Source organism: Suillus clintonianus, assembly GCF_016758775.1.
Source record: "Suillus clintonianus strain FC179 chromosome Unknown DEU56scaffold_7, whole genome shotgun sequence".
In the NCBI taxonomy this organism is placed as follows: domain Eukaryota; kingdom Fungi; phylum Basidiomycota; class Agaricomycetes; order Boletales; family Suillaceae; genus Suillus; species Suillus clintonianus.
In genome coordinates, this window is record NW_024539231.1 from 501,805 (window position 1) to 516,021 (window position 14,217).

The 14,217-nt window shown below is 47.7% G+C and overlaps 1 protein-coding gene across 1 annotated transcript; it reads left to right on the plus strand.

The window, feature by feature from the left end:
- Nucleotides 1-8,673: 8,673 nt before the first annotated feature.
- On the plus strand, nt 8,674-8,940 carry DEU56DRAFT_695365 (uncharacterized protein; the record flags this gene model as incomplete). Its single annotated transcript, XM_041347212.1, has 1 exon — nt 8,674-8,940. A coding segment is annotated over one exon (267 nt), but the record flags the coding sequence as incomplete, so codon positions are not given.
- Between the last annotated feature and the right edge of the window lie 5,277 nt (nt 8,941-14,217).

A 14,217-nucleotide genomic window follows, 5' to 3' on the forward strand; every position in this document is an offset into this window, starting at 1 on the left:
CATTTTTGACACTTTTGATGTTTTTTAGTCCCTTACACTTGCATAAATAATACAACCTGTTCATATATCATTATCATAGTATATATACTTGCTTTTTGTGACAAGGATCAGCTCAAAATAGGCCAGAGGTTTGAGTTAGTGTGAATACTTGCTATTTCTACTGATAAGGATCCCATACTTTCAATACATCGAAATTTAATAATCAGACACCTGGAGTAGATTTCAAATATACTCAGTATCATAGTCCTAAATTTACAGAACAATCCTACAAGAATTGAGTGCTGAGGAAGTGAAATAGATAAGAAATTGAGTGTGGGAAAGTTCAAAGACCCAAAACATCGAAAATGGTCAGTTGAGCAATAGTAGCATTTTAATGCTAGGTCAACTCAGATATACACCACATCCCTTCCACCACCCTTCAACCTCAGGGCAGTATGTAGTATATATTCCTTTAGTAGTCTACAATGTATCCTACATATTGTTAATGAAATATTTGACCTGTATCTTAAATAAATGTAACTTTGTGTGAAAAGATGTCAATTGTCACTTTTCACACATATGTGGTTTTACTTGTCATTCAGTCAGTCCTTGATGGATCTTTCTAAATCTTCAAATCTATCATCAGGGGCATATATAGGACATATCCAAGGTCTTTGATGACTTACCACAGGCTTGATTACTATGTAGGCTTCTTATCAGTAGACAAGCCCCTGTACATCATATATCACATTTGCACCCTATGTAGGGCTGATCCTTGGCACAAAACATATTTGTGAATGTACTACTGATCATATATGAGCAAGCCTGGTCATTTGTGCAAGTGTAAGGGACTAAAAAACATCAAAAGTGTCAAAAATGCGATTTTCTATGTTTTTGTTCCTGTAGCAGGATCCTATGTGTGTCCTGGGCCAGCTATATGATAGACTTACCTCAAATATACATAAGAATAGACCCCCTACCTCAATTGAGGTCCGGTCCTACAGGAAAAAATTTCACAGGGGGTAAACCACCAGGAGAGGGGGGGCACACCATGCAACAGGGAATTATCCTATGGTCCTGGGCTCCTGATACATTGTTCCTATTGTTAAATAGATGCTGGGAATCATTTTTACAAGGCTCTTCACCCAGAAATAATCACATGAGAACATATTCTGTGTTTTCTTGCATATGTGCTATATCTATTGATGTAGGACACTTCAGGGGGTGAAATAAAGATGGGAATATACTCATATATGCTCATAAATATGTTCTGAATGTCCTGGAACACCCCCCTATCAAAGGGGCAAAAATGCGAAAATGTTCTGTACCCTACCCTGTTTGAAAAAGGCCCTGGAGGATGAGCAGGCACACAAATTGACAAAAAAAGCGGTTTATTATATAATATTATACATGTATATACCAAACTACTACTTAGATACAAGGGGGGACCTATTGTGGTGTAGTGGTGAAGCTGCAGTGAGGTGGGGAGGGTGTGGGAATAATTATAATTATGTGGTATACCATATTGGGATGATGTTTTGGGTGTTGTGGGGTAATTCCCACAGTAGGTGGCTAAAAATGCGAAAATGCGGAGTGTGGGAATAATGTGGGGAGGCCTGACATGAGGAGGTGACCAAAACAGGATGTGTTTTGTGAATTTCCGCTTTAGGAGGCCAAAATTGCGGAATAAAACATATCAAAACATCTGACAAATGTGGAAAACACATTTGTGACTGAAAACATAGCTGAGTTTCAAAAATCCAAAAAATGCGGCTGTGAAAGCCAAAACACCCAGCAAAATAGGGCCTGACAAATGCCATGGATTAGGTCAAATTGTGCTGTTGGTAATTGCTGTCAAAAGTGTCTATGGCAAAACTGGTAGTTCCCATTTTACTAGGTCTAATACTACAACCAGGGGTGCAATCAGACAACGCCACAGATTGCTGTCGGGATAGTGATGTTGTCTAGTATGATAGGTCCTGAGGATCGCGCAACATCATAAGGCAGGTAGCGATTAGACGTACCATATTCTCCTATCACAAAATCATCAATATGTTCTTAGCGTGATGTGGCTCGAATGAGGTGAACGATAAACGCACCTTTGCACTTTTTGAGCGTAGGGAACACCTCAACGAAGTATCCTTAGTTAGATCAGACCAGATGATGGTAGTGGTAGCGGCGAGAGTTCAAAAATTACGTAATGCAGCAAGTCCAGGTCAATTAGTAATGAACAGGTATTGAGATGTAAACAATCACAAATACCACACATAACTCGTTATTCCCATAAACGACAACTTTAGTTACGTCAAACTACGGCAAATAAGGTATGATAAATCGACTAAATATGCCCGATCAGATCTACTAATAGATATTGATGTCAATGTCGACGTTAGTAGACAGAAATGTCACGGGTTATCAACAGACCCCAGCTCGCCGATCATGACGCCTGCATAAGTAACACTATGCTTTCTTACATCGTCCAAGTTGCGCTAACGCGCAACAGACACATCTAGAGTATCTAGAAACAAAAATTAAGGTGCACATCTATATCAATCACTCGATCGTATCAGCCTGACTTTAGCGCTTGGAGGCGGCTAATTTGAATATCCCGCAAGCGCCGCGACCAAGTCCAGTCGGGAGATGGATACAATCTTCGAAGGACGATTTCCATCGTGTGATTCAGCGAGTGAGATTGGCAGTGCAGAGGGTAAGCTTTCCGTTTGTTTGCAAGTTTCAAAGACTTATAACGAGTGACCAGAGATGAATCAATAGGCTATATAGTTAGCCTACATACCAAACCACCTCACGATCGACGTTATACCATGATCTCATATTTACCACACATCTCATTCACATAGATTTGCTGATGCACGAAAGTAGGCACATTATATTTTGGCAGTGCACTTGGCGTGATGTGGAGTGGTGAAACAAGGTCAATAACCTCAATTTTTGGAACTTGAAGCGGAGTCCTTGGTTCCTGCATTTTGGACCATTCCGAAAATCAAGGGGATCCGAGGATGATAGGATTAAGCATACTGTGACCAGATGCAGGATTGGTGTGATTAGAGGGGGTGTAAGTAATGTCATTATGGCAGGTACATTTAGCAGTGATGAGTCCTAAACAATCATTATACCACTATTAGCACATGTTCGATAAGTTCATCTTACAGTTAAGACCATTTGACGAGACGAGAGATGTCAAAATGGCAGGGCTATTACTGGTTCATTTGAAATTAAAGTCTTGAATTTATAGATTGGATGAGAAGCATGAAGGTGATATGTCAGTAAGTGAAACTCATATAAGGTCTAGATTATGATCTACCAATGGTGTATATAGGTTGAAATCATTGAAGCTGACAAAGGCTTCAGAGACATTAGGTTGAAAAAACGCCCCTTGGACCCACACCAAGTGGCACCCCGGATCAAGACCCCGAAAAATACTCACCCAACAGCGAGTACAACAACGCCCGCCGGCGTCCTATCGCCCTAGGCGTAACCAATCCATACAAGTCCCAATAGCGAAAGAGGTACACACCTCCTCCCAGAACAGAACACACCGACATGCCGGGAACACGGAGGAGTGCCAGTGTCAGTGCAGGCTCAACTCCACTATCACGCACCACGTCCCCAACATACGGCTTGAACACTCGGAGGACCACCAGATCGACGATATCTCAAGAAGCTATCGAAGCTATGTCCAACAAAGTTAAAGATTCTGCAAGCGGAAAAGAATTCCTGGCCTCAAAGCTGCTATGCCACGTCAACGAACCATTCTCGCTGACTCACCTAATTTCGGTTCTTTTTCAGATTACGCAAATGTCGAGCAGTACTCCCATACCAGTAACCTCGGCAATTCGCGCAGTGGCGTTTGTTCTCAAGGAACATGCAGCATGTGAAATAGCAGAAACTGCGGCAAAGATGATCTCGGACACTCTAGCCTCTCGTCTAGTAGAACACGTGGTAGCCGCCATCTCACCTCAAGTTGCCTTAGTCCACTCCGCATCCCTCGCCACCTCAGAATCCTTGAAGCAAGCCGACAAAGCGCAAGATAAAGCAAGCAGACTACACACAGAAAGCGAAGGCAACATCAAATCGGCAGCCGAACGCATCGAAGAATCAGCGGACACCTTGTTTTCATACGTCGAGACGTGCCAAGATGCCCTGAAAACTCTAACTCCATCCATTGACGCTATGCAAGCAAAAATTAACCAAATCTCTCAACAGATAGAACCGTCATTCAACCACCAATCTACCACTCCCCAACCAACCTACAGTTCCATAACCGCATCGCATCTTCCACCGGCAATCGACCAAGCAATCGGGAGAGCAGCCATCCGGGCTCGTCAAGTACTGCTAGACCCGACCCCAGGCGGATCGTTCTTCCCTCCCAACACCTCAAACTACGATATAGCGAAGAAATTAAATGGAGCCCTCGCGAAGGCCAGAACCGAGACAACCCCACCCGGCAACATCAAGGCGGTTATGGCACTAAGGAATGGAGGAGTAGTGATTGAGCTTGAATCAGAATCATTGGCAACATGGATTAACAGCCCAACAGGCAGAGCGGCCCTCGAAAGCAATCTAGACATAGCAGTATCGTTCCGCCAACGCACCTACGCAATAGTCCTTGAATACTTACCTGTCCATTTACAGATAGAACAAGACGACTTCCTCAAGAACCTAGAGCAAGAAAACCGCCTCCCGCCATCATCGTTGGCCACCATTAGATGGATCAAACCCCCTGCGAAACGCGCTGCGGAACAACGAAAAGCCTTCACCATTGTACAAGTCACGGACATTCACACAGCAAATAACATTCTCCGTGATGGCCTCTGCGTGGTCAACGAACGAATCAACATATGGAAGGACAAACGAGAGCCGATGCGTTGCGCGAAATGTCAAAAATTCAGCCACATTGCCAAGAACTGTACGGCCCCGCACGACACCTGCGGTACATGCGGTGAACAGCACCGAACCTCCCAGTGTAACTCCTACCGTACGACTCGTTGCACCAATTGTTGAAGCCAGCAACACACGAGCTGGAGCAGGTCATGCCCAGAATTCACCAAGCGCTGCAATGAAATAGATGATAAGTACCCTGAAAACCGCTTACCCTACTTCCCCACAGAACACAACTGGACCCAGGTCACACGTCCCCCAAGATCCCCCAAGTCCAATACACCACCGCCCTCACCTCCGCCATCACAATCTCAGGTTTCAGGCCCCTTGCAACTCCGGCAAACCATGATCAATTTCCAACGGCCACGATCCCCGCAACAGCCACAGGATCCAGCCATACACGACGCCATCGCCCCCTCCCCTCGCTGGGGAGACAACACCCCAGAGACAGCAACCCCCCCTCCCCGACCCAATATGCCTGAACAACTGGAGGAGCCGAACGCAAGTCTTCGAATTTGGCAGCAAAACTTGAACACATCCATGGTCGCGCAAGCCTCTCTGCTCAACAACCCATCCGCCAACGAATGGGACATAATGGTAATCCAGGAACCTCACATTAACTTTCTCCGTAATACTTGCGCTAACCATAGATGGCATGTTCTATACCCTACTCAACACCATACTCACCCCCAACAGCGCACACGCGCTATCACACTCATTAACACGTCCCTTAACACTAACTCTTGGAAACAACTAACCTTCCCATCATCTGACGTAGTAATCGTTCAGCTCCTTGGACCTTACGGACACTGCACCATTCTCAACATCTACAACGATGGTCGCTCTCAACACACGCTCACGGCCCTTAACGACTATCTTGAAAACAACATCGCAACTGTCCGCCCGTCCGCACGCGATCACATGTTATGGATGGGTGACTTTAATCGTCACCACCCCATGTGGGAAGCCATCGAGAACCGCCACCTCTTCAATTATACCGCGGCAGAACCCCTTATCGATCTAATCGCCAACTTCGACATGTTCCAGCTCCTTCCCTGCGGAATCCCTACTCTTCAATCAACCTCCACCGGCAATTGGACGAGGCCTGATAACATATTCGGCACAGAACACCTCGTCAACGCAATCACGTCATGCGACACCGATCCCAGCCAGCGCGGTCCACGCACGGATCATGTCCCCATTTGCCTAGTACTCGAACTTGGAGTCCAGAAAGACGAGGAAGTACCACGCCGCAACTGGAGGGATACAGATTGGGAGGCTTTTGTAGAGCACCTAAACGGATCCCTTGCGTCCTCTCCCCCTCGTCCTCTGACTTCTGACGTGGAATTCCAACAGGCTGCCAGACGCATAACGCTCGCCATCAACAATGCCATGGAAGCCGTCGTCCCACTCTCAAAACCCAGCCCATACTCAAAACGTTGGTGGACTAAAGATCTCACCAAGCTCCGCAGTCAGGTCAATGAGGCAAGCCGGCGTTCCTACCAACTACGAGGCCTCCCCAACCACCGCTGCCATGAAGACCTCAAGAACATCAAACGACGCTATGCCGAAGAGATCGAGACCACCAAGAAAGAACATTGGACAGAGTGGTTAGAGAGCCTCGAAGGAAACGATCTATGGACCGCGAACGCATACGTCTCTTCGGAACCCAAGGATGGAGGGAAGACGAGGATCCCAACCCTCAAGATCAAACGACCCGACGGCACATTCGAAATCGCCAACACGAACCAAGAGAAGAGCACCGCTATAGCTAAGTCCTTTTTCCCGCCTCCCCCTGCTAACGACTTTATCCCTCCAGACGTCCTATACCCCGATGCCGTGGAACGCCACACCCCATTCACCTCAGCCGAAATCTCCCGCGCCATCCTCAAACTCAATGGTTTCAAGGCCCCAGGCCCAGATGGTATCTGCAACGTGGTATACAAGAAGTGCACTGGTGTTCTAGTCCCACATCTCGTACATCTATTCAACGCCTCGATTACCTTCCGCACCTATTACGAACCCTGGAAGCACTTCACCACAGTCGTTTTGCGTAAGCCGGGGAAGCCCAATTACTCACTCCCAAAGGCGTACCGCCCTATCGCTTTACTTAACACCATGGGGAAGTTACTAACAGTGGTCGTCGCTGAACGGATCACCTATCTTCTAGAAAAGTATCAACTGCTTCCGCACACCCATTTCGGGGGTAGACCGGGGAGGTCTACTACTGACTCCTTGCATCTACTGGAAGAGACGGTCAAGAACGCATGGAGGACTAACAAAGTAGCATCGGCCTTATTCTTAGACATAGAAGGCGCGTTTCCCAACGCCGTTACTTCCCGCCTGGTACACAACATGCGCAAGCGCCGTCTCCCAAAGCCGCTCGTGGACTTCACAGAACGTGTACTATCTAGCCGACAAACTCAACTCAAATTCGACGGATACGTGTCAGACTGGATCCCCATCAATAATGGCATCGGCCAGGGGGATCCACTATCTATGATCCTCTACATAATCTACAGCTCGGACTCAGTTGACGTCGCCAAGGCAAGGAGAGGTAACGAAGCGCTTAAAGAACTAACGTTAGCATTTGTCGACGACACGGCATTCATCGCCATTGGTAAAGACTTTGCCTCCACTCACCGCATATTAGCAGATATGTTGGAGCGCCCTAACGGGGGATACGAGTGGTCCAGAGCGCACAACTCCAAATTCGAAACTAACAAATTTGCATTAATAGATTTCTCGATGAATCGGCAGAAGGACAGACCCGACATGCACATCCAGGGGGCGACTATTCGACCATCTACAACGCATCGTTTCCTCGGCGTTATTGTAGATCAGGAGTTGAGATGGAGCGCGCAAGTAGATAATGCAGTGGCGAAGGGAACGGCATATGTCTGCCAGCTGCGTAGACTATCTTCCTCTACCAAAGGTCTCCCATTACGGCTGATGCGCAGGTTATACCAGGCAGTATCCATCCCGAAGATGCTATATGCAGCAGATTTATGGTTCACCCCTTCGTTCCGCAACCACTCAGACACGCTTCAGCGCGGGTCCATCAGAGTAGCAAGATGTCTCACCTCAGTACAACGCTTGGCAGCGACCGCAATCACTGGAGCAATGAGAACCACGGCTACCGATCTATTGGAGGCACATGCCAACCTCCTACCCATTCCCCTCCTCCTTCAGAATATCTGCTACAGGGCCACAGTCCGCATCGTTACACGCCCAGCCACCCACCCCTTATACAGCCCTATCCGTCGTGCGGCAAACCGCTATGTCAGCTCCCATCGCTCCTCATTCCACCGCCTCACGCGTCAATTCGCGATCGTGCCACACGATATCGAGACCCTCGATCCAGTCCACCGATCCCCATCCAGCTCCAACTTGTTCAAAACCCGAATAGCCGCGTCCAAGGAAGAAGCGCTCGAAGAGGTCACTCACCTTTCAGACGACATCCAGGTATACTGCGATGGATCAGGGCATCAAGGCAACATCGGGGCGGCGGCAATCCTCTTTCGAGCAGGACGCCGCCCGCACACCCTGAGATACTACCTAGGTTCAGAAGATGAGCACACCGTTTTTGAGGCGGAGGCAGTAGGCCTCACATTAGCAGCGGAACTATTGGCGACTGAAGATGACTTGACCTTCCCCATCTCCATACTAGTCGACAATCAAGCCACCATACAATCCGGTGAACACTTCTACTCTAGACCTGGATCATACTTAATAGACCGTTTTTGCCACAGAATGGAAGACATCGCTAGAGAGTACCGCGAGTTCAACGTTATGGTTCGTTGGGTGCCAGGGCATTCAGAAGTACATGGAAATGAGCAAGTAGACGCACAGGCGAAGAGAGCGGCCGAAGGAAGACACAACAACAGCCCAGTGGGGTCCCTTCCCAATTACCTGCGGCTAGGAAATCTTCCACTGAGCGTGTCAGCGCTCAAGGCCGCACACAGCAAACTCACGCAAGCTCGCTGGGAGAGAATCTGGCGTAGATCACCCCGCTACACACACATGAACCGCATAGACCCCAAGCTTCTCCAACGTTCATTTGTCAAACTCTCCGCGCAATTCCCCAAACGCCTCACGAGCTTATATATGGCCCTACGCTCACAACATGTCCCGCTCAATCATCATCTACACCGTATCGGAAAGTCCCTCTCCCCGCACTGTCCGCACTGTCCAGGCATCAAAGAGACAGTCCCCCATTTCCTTATCGACTGCACGTGTTACCGCCCTGAACGACACAATCTGATATGCGCATTGGGGCGCAAGGCCACCTCCCTCCCTTTCCTCCTCACCAGTCCAGAAGCCACTCCGCATCTTGTACGCTATGTCAACTCGACAGGGAGACTCAAACAGACATACGGTGAAGTACCATTGCCCAGCACTCCATCAGATTAATATAGCAGTCTTCGTCCAGATCAGTACCAGCGCATCGTGAAACCTCCGTAATCAAGTCGCCCTCACTCTCTCACCCCCCACCACTCGTTTACATGGAACCTCAATCCGAAGGACAATCCCAATGGAATAGGCACAGACAGCTCATGTTCATCAGCATCCGCGCCACGTCACATCACATCCATTTATACTCCTCCCTATATGTTCCTGTACAAGCTGCAATTTGCAGCCGAGTACGCGTCAAGCTTTGCATTATCAGATACATTACACCACGAACGTACTTACAAAGTCGTCTCATCAGAAGAAGGGACTCGTCTAAAACGGCCGGCAGGAACGGCGGACTGACGGAGGTACGCCTCACGTCAGGGCATTCGAGTACTTCGAGATGCGAACGAGGCACCGGGGGCCTCTAGACTAGAATGTAATGTCCTACATAGAGTTAGACTCTGCAAAGGACAGAAATTGGATCAAAAAAAAAAAAAAAAAAGACATTAGGTTGAAATTTATTGCCTAGACACAGGTGAACCCAGTCAAGAAAGACTATGTCCTAAGAGTTAGTACATGAAAATATGAGCTACATAAAATTTTACGAATCATATGACCATCTTACTGTTGTTTGCACAGCTGCATCATGATAGATAATCATTACTTGTAGTGATTTCTTGCGGAACGCTGGTGATGAGACATTATTCCAATATGGAATGCTATTGTCGACAAGTGATTCAACAAAATTGTGGGCTGCAACACCACAACTCCACGATCTAGCAGATTATAGAGCAAGAGCTCCCTTCTGGATATAGCTAGGTGGGGGGTGGTCACTGAGACCTGTCAGAAACCACGACAAGACATCAAGGACATCTGAAGCTGGTTCGAGACCCATCGAGTCATTGTGAAGAAGTCATGCAGACTTGTTGTAAAAATATGCTGCAAAATGGTTGTGATCCCAGACAATAAAGCCCATAGTCTGAACTTCCGAACTATGCAGCTGGTCTCATAAGGCAGCAAAATTTCAACTAAACACCTGTGGCTTCTGACCATAGAGGTATCTCACATCATTGAAAAACGATGTCAGAAGAAACAGAAAGTGAAAAAAAAATGAACTTTGATGCTGATGCTAGCCAAAAGTACAGCAGTTTGCCATTGCATTGAGGACATTTTCTTCACCCCAATTCTTGTCCAATAGACAAACAAGTTTCCAAAGTGGGAACTCAGTAACATGAAATCCTTGAATATGCTGTGTAACAGATGCTGACAGGAAATTTGTCGCTCACTGCTGTGAAATCGGAAGCACTGTCGTGATATACTTATTGAGCTTAGGCAATGACACGGGTATACCCGTGGGTGTCGCCAGTGTCACCCGCACCCGTACCCGCAGATATACCCACACCCGCGACGCGGGTGCGGGTTTTATGGTGGGTTGGTAGGTAGCGCACCCGCGGGTATATGCACCCATGGGTACACCTGCGGGTGCACACTAACATAGTTGAAAAAAAACAAAATGTAACTACAATTAATTCAACCTTATTCTATCCCATCCATCCTCGAGTACCTCGTCAGCATCACCATCAACGTCGGGCAATGTAGCGACTTTCGTAACGTCTTCAGCCTTGACAAGGTTCAAACGGCTCCAAGCGCCGAGGCAGAGTAAGGCGCGTGTTGACTGCGCAGACAGACGTGACCGAACGTGAGTTAAGAGGAGCCTACCGCGGCTGAAAAGACGTTCAACGTCGACCGATGTAGCTACCAACAATGTCAGAACAATCTTTGATAGTAAAAAATTAGACGTACCAGGTATTGTCAGGTAATCGAGTGCCATCCGCGAGAGACATGGATAAGATGAACGGTGCTCATGCCACCACACGATAGCGTCGGTAACGTGCTCAACATCAGCACTCAGGTAACGGTCAAGCTCGTTCCCTAAGTCGATGGATTGGGGTGGCGCGAGCGCTGACATATGGTCAAATATATTCTAGAACACAGTGAGTAGTGAGTGGATGGAACAAAGAAAAACGAACCTCGCACAAAGAATCCACCGCCGATTGAGCAGGCACGTCAATCGCCATCTCAAGAGCATCGTCGTCTTGAATCTCCATGTCCTGGTAGGACCGCTCAAACTCGTCACGGACCAGGGTTTCTGCGGTGTTGATCCAATCTTGCTCCCAACCGGCGGACTTGAAATAAGCCAGTTTATGACGAGGGTGCAGGACTAAAGAATAGTCAGTGTTCATAGGGATGTGGTAACTACTGAGTGGGACGGAAGAACTTACTCATGGCAATCCTGTAGACCTCTGATGTATCGGTCAGCTCATAGTATCGGTCCAAGGTCTTCTTTGCGAGTCGAACTGCCGCGCGAATTGATGGAGAATATTTCGTGTCGTGAGAATACTTGGTCATCCGGGTGTCGATTAAATCCATTGCGGGTATAACGGTTGCAAGATTAGGAGTTGAACGAGAGAAGAAGAGGGTAGCATCCTTTAGAATCTTAGATGCCGGTGAGCATGTTTGTGTTTGCTTAGTAAACAAAGTCATAACACACCTTCAAGACGTCACGAAGTTGACCGGCAATTTCCCACTCACTGTCAGCAAGCTCGAACTTTCGCAGACCCAGCTCTCTTCGCTGTGTAACAGCATCAATCGCTTTCCGATGCGAGACGGCATACTCCAACATGTTGTATGTGGAATTCCAACGAGTGGAGACATCGCGGGGCATGTTAGTTGGCGACATGGACTGATCAAGGAGGATCTTGTGCCAGGCAGGCAGGAGGAGCGTTGTGGAGTGTATGAGCTTGTACGCGAGTTTGCGCAACTGCACAATGTCGTGGTCAATTTGCAGGTGAGTTTGTATCGATTCTAACGCACCTTGAGAAGAACTAACTTAACGGGTCGAATATTTGTTCGCAGCTCTGCAGCTTGGGCCTCTGGCAACAAGGCCACCTCATTCACCCATCCCTCATTGTTGTCTTGCGGGTCATCCTCCAACTCGTTATACTGTGCGACCATCTCCCTGTCCTCCCTCTCAATGTCAGCGCTGAGCTCGATAAGCCCATCATCTTCGGCGGCATTATTATCCCAGGCACATTCAGCGTCTTTCTTCGATACGTCAAACTCGCGTATCAAGGACTTTGCGACAAGATTCACAGTGTGCAAAAAACACTGTGTGTGGCTCGCTTCTCCTGCGAACTCGGGAACCAACATTGCAAGCTTGTCGACCATGACGTTATTGTTCGATGTGTTGTCGCATGTTACGCTCAACATCTATTTATCAACGCTTCAGCATGTAAGTTTTTTCTACTATTTTAAAACATTACCTTCTCTAATATTCCAAATTCTTTTAGCATATCTGCAAAGACAGCTGCAAGCTGCTCTCCAGTGTGAGACTAGCAGTGGGTCAACACATGGACCGTTCACGATGTAAGTGATCAACATACCGTGGCGACTTCGATGATGTCTAACGGAAAACTCAGGGGGATACCTTCGTACTCGAGATGTACTGCGAACGCGACGAACGCACGGTGGTTCTCCGAGGTCCACGCATCCGTAGTAAAATTCATTTTCCCTTTGTATTCCTGGTAGGTCGTTTTAGTTTTTTTCTGTGATTCAATTAAATAAGACTTTACTAACTCCTAACATCTTAGCAATTCGCTCGCGCGTTCGCGCAAACACCAGTCTTACATCACGAGAGATTGTCCTTGGAGAAGGTATGTAATACTCGGGCCTCCCAGTCTTCATCAATGACTGAAAACCTCTATCTTTGACTATATCAAATGGTCGCAGGCTCTCCGCTACCCAACGGACCAATTCAGCCCTGCAAGATTGTCTGTTAGCTAATGTGCAGATGAAGCTCGAGGACCCACTTGGTTTCAGTACGAGTATGCTGCCTATGCGAGTACGTGACCTTTCCTTTTCCCTTACGCTCGAATGACGCCGTAATTGACCCGCTATGCAGGATACTCTTGACGATCTTGGTTCGCACTTCCTCCGCGTTTTTTGCCTCATCACAAGCCTGCAAAACCTCATCCCCCCAGCAAGACTTGACATGCTTTCGCATGTTACCTGTCGAGCGAGCATCTTTCTTATCGAGGAACCGACGAATACGGACCTTGCATCCCTTCGCCATGCACTTGAACCCATGTGCACGACGTCCCTCGATGATCTCGATGGTGGGTGTGGGATCGAAAAAGGCATAGATCGGTGAGTTCCACTCCTTCATCAATCGTTCTGTAGTGACTAATGTTAGTTTATACATAGAACTCGAACTTGGCCCCTCACCGAGCTCCTCCTTGGCAGTCTCTTCTTCATCACTGATCACAATTGCCTCGTCATTCAACACTTCGTCTTCATCTTCAGAGTGGACCACTGCTCGTCGGCTCGGTGCTGGAAGGGCTTTACGCGGGGCTTGTTCAATGGTTTTGCCATGAGGCTCGGTTGATGCTGGGACATTATGAAGTGCTTCCTCGACACCGTTAGTGCCATGTTCCTGGGTTGACTTGGCCTTCTTTGGCTGTGTGTGTATTGTTCTGTTGCTACCATCAGTGTTCTTTCTTTTTTTGGATGTGATTTCGAGCCTCTCGTCCACTGCTGCCTTTGCTTTATCTGTAAGTTTGGTGATACGTTTAGTAGTGTTTTTGAGAATTGTTGAATGCATGGTAGCCTGTTAGTGTTGTTGGCTATCCTTCTGTTGATTGGTATCGTGCTTTAGGTTAAGGTTCGAACTTGGTACAGTATAGGAAATTACATAACATTTTGCTTACATACCCACCATAGGGGTACGGGTATGGGTACCCGCAGTGCATACCCACCATAGGGGTATGGGTATGGGTGTGGGTACCCAAAGTGCATACCCCCACCCACACCCACGAGATACCCACACCCACGACCCACGTGGGTTGCTGGTACCCATGACATTGCCTAATTGAGCTGACATGCATA